Source organism: Geotrypetes seraphini, chromosome 8 (assembly GCF_902459505.1).
Source record: "Geotrypetes seraphini chromosome 8, aGeoSer1.1, whole genome shotgun sequence".
Taxonomy (NCBI): domain Eukaryota; kingdom Metazoa; phylum Chordata; class Amphibia; order Gymnophiona; family Dermophiidae; genus Geotrypetes; species Geotrypetes seraphini.
Window position 1 is genome coordinate 52,089,316 of NC_047091.1, and position 7,387 is coordinate 52,096,702.

Here is a 7,387-nt window from a genome sequence, read left to right on the forward strand (position 1 = left end):
AATATGCATTAGCATACATTGCTTCTCTATCACATACATCTATGTCTCATGCACATTCATTGAGCATATCCTGAAAACCTGAGTGATGGGCTCTTGCTCCCCCAGGACAGGTTTTAGAACCACTAACCTACATCATTTACCCAAATGTTCTTGAGTGATTGAGGGTTGGGAAATTTGGATTTGACATACCTTTTAAACAGTAGCTCAATATAAGTTACATTCAAATACAGTTGGAAAAGTCTTATGTTTAACTCTGTTTTATTTGCAAATGGAATAATACAAATGGGAATAAAAGCAAAAGAGTGCCATTGAATTCTCAAGTGAAAGTATCAAATTTTTCCTCCATCTCCATTGTACAAATTGTACAAGAGATAATAAGATTTTGCAAGAGGCCTTAGTTCTCATATCCTCCCGCAATCTTATCAAAAACAAAGGGGAAATTCCACTACCCTCTCCTTTCTGTGATCTCCCCCCCCCCCCCCACCCCCCAGTAAACCTCCCTGCTTCTCTACAAGTTGTACTTGGATGATATATTCCGTAGCACTATAAAGCTAAAATATTTCATACCAGGCTTCTCACTTTGGGGGACAGATTTTGTATACAAGGTTCATAAATCATCCAAAATTGTTTCTTCCTTTTCTCCGGAAGACCAGCATCACGAGCTTCCAATAGCATAAGCATAAAGCCAATGAGGGTGGTGTTTCTAGAAGCCAGTATTGAAGCACACATGATTTTTCCCAACTCTACTCATCTTACCCAATAAAGTATGACCTCCACCTCCCGACAGACCCATAAAGATCTAATTTGCCAAATAATAAGCCCATAGGAGAGGCTATGAGTGTTCTTTTTAAAATTCTGAATAATAATGAAAGAATGCTTGTCCAGAAGCATTGAATAGCATTACATAGCCAGAAATCAAGTGAAAATATATTACTTGCTTCCCTGCATTTTGTACATATAAGAGAGGAGGCGCAACCTTCAGTTGGAACAGTCTTTTCTTTTCCCCAGAGGGCTTACCGTCCACATTTCTACCTGAGGCTATGGAGAGTTAATTGACTTACTCAAATCACAAGGAGCTGCTGTGGTATTTGAACCTCAGCTTCTCTGGTCCTGTGCTCCTTCATAAACCCAGCTGTAGAATTATCTTAAGTTAGCCACACTTCTCTACTATGTCTTCCATGCTATGTTTGCCATGCTATGCTGTATATATAAAACTATGGTTGCCATGCTGTGTTAGCCACACTTATACTATGTTTGTCATTCTATGTCTCACCATACCATGTTTATCATGTTATGTTTTACCGTTCTGAGCTCTCCTGAGAGGATGGGATATAAAACCAAATAAATAAAAGAGTAGTGTTATCAAGGTTTATTATCTACAAATAATAATAAGAAAAAAAAAAGAGAGACGTTTATGCTTTTTATAAAGGCACTTTTGTAAATCCTATGGATAATCAAGAATGATAAATTGGAGAGAGAGAAAAGTGTGAAAGATAAAGATAAGCACAACGGAGACACAGAAAAAGAGGGAAACAGAGGAAAAGTTTTAGGGACATGGAAAAAGGCAGCTATGTTAAGCTATATAAAATTGTTAAGCTATATATTTTGTATAAACTTGCAGTTCATAGGCTCAAAACTTGGCCCTGTGGACTCAACTCAGTTGTCCTGTGGAAACTGATAAGATGAAAAAGCTTGAATCATACAAGAAAGTACAATCAGTTCACTCGCCTGTGATCTCCATCAGTGAAACTCTCTGAATTATAAAGAAAGTATACTGTTACTTGCCTTTACTACCTATGTTGGGTGGTGGGAAAGAAGTTAACAGGATATCTGGCATCCATAATAGAATCCTCCCAGCTTGGAAACAGTGGAATTTTACCAATTATTACATAATCCATAGTTCTATAGACGCACAGAATCTTTGTCTATCAGATAAGATCACACTTCCTTAAAACCACTTGGCAATTTAATTTCCCGGTGGGGGGTGGGGGTGGGGCTCCTTATAAAGATCCATAAGAGATCAGGTGAAAATGGAGATCCTCCAATCAGAAACAGACTGCTATGATGTTATTGAAGTCCTGGGGAAAGGCACTTTTGGAGAAGTTGCTAAAAGCTGGAAAAGAGGTAGTGGTGAAATGGTAGCCATCAAAATCCTCAAAAATGATGCTTACCGGAGCAGGATCATCAAGAATGAACTGAAGCTGTTGAAAGCCATGCAAGGGATAGATCCCGAGGAGTCCCATATTGTCCAGTTTTATGAGTTCTTCCATGATGAAACCAAGTTCTACCTGGTTTTTGAGCTCCTGGAAGAAAATTTATTTGAGTATCAAAAGGAGAACAATTTCTCTCCCCTTCCCATTAGGCACATTAGGACTATTACCACCCAGGTGCTAAAGGCTTTGTCTAAACTGAAGGAGCTGTCCATTATCCATGCTGACCTGAAGCCAGAAAACATAATGATCGTCAACCAAACCAAGTTTCCTTTCAGAGTTAAGGTCATTGACTTTGGATCTGCCAGCATTTTCAATGAAGTACGTTTTGTCAAGGAGCCCTACATCCAGTCACGTTTCTACAGATCCCCCGAGATCCTGCTTGGTTTGCCTTTCTGTGAGAAGGTGGACATGTGGTCTCTGGGCTGCGTGATGGCTGAGCTGCAGCTTGGGTGGCCCCTTTACCCAGGAAGTAATGAATATGATCAAATCAGATACATCTGTGAGACTCAAGGAATGCCCAAAATCCAACTCCTGAATGCAGCCAGCAAAACCCACCACTTCTTCAAGAGGAACCCACACCCTCAGCTTGTGCATCAGTGGCAACTGAAATCAATGGCAGAGTACCAAGTTGAAACCAAGGTGAAGCCCCTGGAGAGAAGGAAGTACATCCTCAAGTGCCTAGACCAGATTGAGTTTGTGAACAACAATAGATCTGTCTTCCCAGACAATGAAGTCATGGCTGAGTACTATGATTTAAAGAACATGGTAGAACTGATCAAGAGGATGTTGACATGGGACTCCCATGAGAGGATCAACCCCAATGCTGCTATGAAGCATCCCTTCATTTCTATGCAGCAGCTGAAGATGAACTATGAGCCCACCAAGTACTATCAGCAGTCGCTACAATGTATCCATGACTGCATAAGGGACAACAGGATCATGGAGGGTGCCCAGTACTACAACATCATAGGTGAAAGTTACTATAATCAGGAAGGACAGGACCGCTTCAAGGATGAGAAAGGGCAGGCTATTCCTACTGTGATCTCTGTACAAAGGACCATTGACCAAATGGATGATTTAACCATTGAAGAACCAATGAAGGAAGTCAGTATGAACTTGTGGGGGGAAGGGGCCATGGTGAGAGGTCATCAACCCTCAACATCCATGGAGAATTCTTCTGCTTATCCTGATCATGCCTATCTCCACATCCCACCTTACCAGGTTAACCGCTCACTCCAAGAACACTGGAGGGAACCCATACTTGTTTACTATGGGAATCGCTATGGGACCAAGCAACGCAAGATCCCTCGCCCTTTCAAGTCTGACACCACCTTTGTGAATTTAATTCCATTACGGCAGCACTCCCCCCAGGATTCTGTAAGCTGGGAGGATGAGGAGGGTGGTAGCACTGTGTCTGATACGATACCTTCAATTCAAGAATCCAGTGGGACAGAAGATCCAATGCTGTTTCAAAAGCCCCATCCATCAACAGTAGAGGTAAGCCACAGTGGACATTATAGGTAGTCCATGCCAACAAAATACATTAACTGTAGTAGAAAAAATTGTGTCAAATCCCCCTTTCTTGAAAAGCTATGATGCCATCCAAATTGTAAAACATCAAAATTTTCTTATATATAGTATGAACTCAACTCCTGATGTCCATTGCTAAAGTCACAAATTTCCTAAAGAACAAAGGATCAGCAATTCCACTACCTGATAATAACTGGAATTATCTCAAACTGGTGCACTGGGGCTTAGACTAATTATGGGTTATGTGAGTGCCTGGCAGGAGGAGGGAACTGCTTGAATCAAACCAGAGTCTGTGCAGAGCTGGTGTGTGTTTTGGCCTATGAAAGTTAGGTTGGTCTTCCCACACTTGCTCTTCTGAACCAGGATATCCATAATAAATCTGCAGAAACTATATTTACATACAACCTTCTCATATATAGCAATTGTGGATATCCTGAAAATGAAGCTGGATAAGAGGTCAGGAATTGGGTTAGATAAATCTGAGCTATTCATTGCTTGATCTAGATCTCCCTGTGCGTCTGACTTGGTTACTTTCCAGCCAGCACAGACTGGAAATATTCTCTTGATGCTTTAAAAGTTTTAAAACATTTGCACAAATCTGAACAAATTAGAGTAAATTCAGATATTTGAGGGGAAAGGAATACACAGAAAAATGCTGGAGTCAGATTGAAACAAAGTCAAAGGTGAAAGTAAAATTGGATCTACTCTAATATCTCACCTGACTCAGGTTGAAGGAGGTTCATCCTTCCCTGTCTCAAAGAAAGGCAGATAGCCCTGGACTTTAAGTTCATACACCACAAAAAAATTCCATCTCACTTCAAGGACAGAAACTGGGAGCAATATTATCTAGGATTTCTGGGTCATACTATGCCTAAATAACTTACTGTGTGTTTAGGAAATGTACAAGAATGAGGCAGAAGTCAACATGGGTTATAGACAAAGGTGGAGTTAAGACTGTTATAGAGGGGAATATAGCAGAGACAGTAGACACACTTCATGGTTTGTTTTCAGAGTGATAGGAAATGGAGCATTAAGAAAAAATGTTTGGTGATTGAGTCAGGCTGTATATGGCTGCGGGATGGTATGAAGTTCTTTGTTTTCAGGTATCTTTTTCATGTGTCAATGGTGTTTGTTGTGTCAAAGAGTAGGGTTTTTATTTTTTTTTCGAGATCTAAGCTAGTTGGGTTAAGTCTTGATGGTTGTTGGGAGGTCATTCCAAGTTTTTGGGTGAAGGAAGAATCAGTAAAAGTTTCTTGAGATTTCTAGTTGAGATCTACCAGGAATTGGAGAAAACGTTTATGAGGGGCTCAGCAAAATTAGCATGTAGGATATGAAACAATATGCTTGATAGTTTAAAGGTGACACCTGCATTGATGGGTAGCCAGTGTAGTCTTCTAAAGTAAGAAGAGATTGGCTCAAATTTATGCAGTTTGAAAATTAGTCTTATTGCAGTATTTTGTGCCATGTGCAGTTTCCAGGTGAATGTAGCATTTAAGTCTGCATAGAGAGAGTTGCAGTAATCTAATTGAGAAAGTATTAGCATTTCTACCAGAACAGTGAAATGCTGCTCATGGAAGAAAGGCCTGATTAGTCTTTGTAGTCTCATGCTCTGGTAGATTATTTTTCTTAAGTTGGAGACTTGGGGTTCATAGGAGAGGTGGAATTAAGTATGACTCCCAGGATTTTGGAGGCTTTGCTAATGCCCAGCATTGTTCCTGAGGGCAGGGTAATGCTAGTAAAGGCTGATTGCTAGAGTTGTGAAAAGAGGGAACATCACACTATCTAAAACTACATATGATCAATTGTTTCTGCTTTCAGAGCACCTTGGAGTAGGCTTTTCTTGGGTATCACTAGAATAGGAGATCTATCATAGCTGCTCCCATGTGGAAGCAATAGACCCTGCTCCCTCTCTGCCCTCTCTGTCTGGCTCAGGCATGCTTGACTTTTCACACTAGCTTTGCTGGTTAAGATTCCAAAGTTCAGAGTATGAGTCTTTGTGTTTGAGTTTCCAAATTTCTAGCTCCCACGCCTGACCTTGCTCTGCTAATAATCAATAACGAAGCATGACTAAGCTGAATAAATTTATAAGGTCTGATATTCAAAGTGATTTAAACGGGCAAGAGCTTCTCCTCCATGCTTAAATCACTTCCCGCTGCCTAAATGGGGATATTTAGCGGCAGTTAACTGGAGAGTGCCACTGCATATTTCCACAGACCGCCTAACTAAAAAGTGGGCAGGGCAGGGGCTGTGCTGGGGGTGACACAGGGAAGGAGCCCAGAGTTATGCAGGTGTTGGCATATTCAGTGCTCAAAAGCTGTCCTAAATTAAGCCACTCAGCTATGCGAGTGCTGGCACTGAATATCGGATCCACTTTTTTTTTTTTTAAAGAAACATCTCCCAATCCCCATAGGTCCTCTCCAGTAACCCCCTTCTCCCTCTCCAAATGAACCCACATCCCCTCCCCACAATGTTCACCATTTTGAAAGGCAACCACAAAGGGGGAGGAGAAAGGGGGCTATGCTCCTGCCCCAAAGACGCTGATGAACCACCAGGTAAACAGGTAGGCCTGGGGGAGGGGGAGGGACTTAGTACATCATGGGGGTAGGGGTATCAAAGTCCCTCCTCAAGGGCCGCAATCCAGTCAGGTTTTCAGGATTTCCCCAATGAATATGCATGAGATCTATTAGCATACAATGAAAGCAGTGCATGCAAATAGATCTCATGCATATTCATTGGGGAAATCCTGAAAACCCAACTAGTTTGCGGCCCTCGAGGAGGGACTTTAACACCCCTGGGGTAGGGGGTATTAGAGAAGCCCTATGGGGATGAATTGTCTTTTTTTTAACAGTTATATAGGTCCTGACCCGATATTCAGTCAGGGCCCTCATCACTTGCTTATGCCGGTCTGGCTGAATATTGGCCAAGCCCACATAAGCTCTGCAGCCTGTCCGCCTACACTTAGCCCTCAATATTCAGTGCTGGTGCCTGGACTTGGTCCAAATCTGAATATTGGGGACTAATTCAGCCAGCAATTTTAAGCTTTTAAAAAACTCTGACAATGGGGGGGGGGGGGGGAAATAGTGCGTATGTCTGTGTATATATGGGATACCAAATAGTTTAACGGGATGATCCAGAACATGTTTTGCTTCCAGTGCATAGATGGACTTCTGGTTCCTGCTTTTCATGTGGAAATTAGAACAAGTCCATCACTTTGATAGGGCAGGAACCCCAGTCTTTGAGGGCCAAAACCCAGACGGATTTTCATGATTGTTACAATGAATACACTGAGATTGATTTGCATGCACTGCTTCATTTAATATGCTTTAGATCTATTTGCATAAATTGTGGACATCTTTAAAAACCTGACTAATCTGGAGCGTGTATCTGTCACCATAGTCCAGTGCTTCTCAACCCAATCCTCACCAGTTAGGTTGTAGGGATATTCACAATGCATATGCATAAGCTAAATTTGCATATCAGGGAAGCAGTACATGCAACTCATATAATATTCACTGTGGTTATCCTGAAACCCCCCACTGGCTGGGTATGTCCCAAGGACTGGGTTGAGGTATCATTGCCATAGTCCACTCTTTTGAGAACTCTGCTATCATGCTCAAAGGTCTTATAGCAACCCCAACTTCTTT

At 41.7% G+C, this 7,387-nt stretch overlaps 1 protein-coding gene across 1 annotated transcript; it reads left to right on the top strand.

The window, feature by feature from the left end:
* Window positions 1-2,030: 2,030 nt before the first annotated feature.
* Window positions 2,031-3,737, top strand: HIPK4 (homeodomain interacting protein kinase 4). The gene has a single exon (XM_033955928.1). The coding sequence runs from the start codon at window positions 2,031-2,033 to the stop codon at window positions 3,735-3,737; it is 1,707 nt and encodes a 568-aa protein (XP_033811819.1).
* Window positions 3,738-7,387: the final 3,650 nt, after the last annotated feature.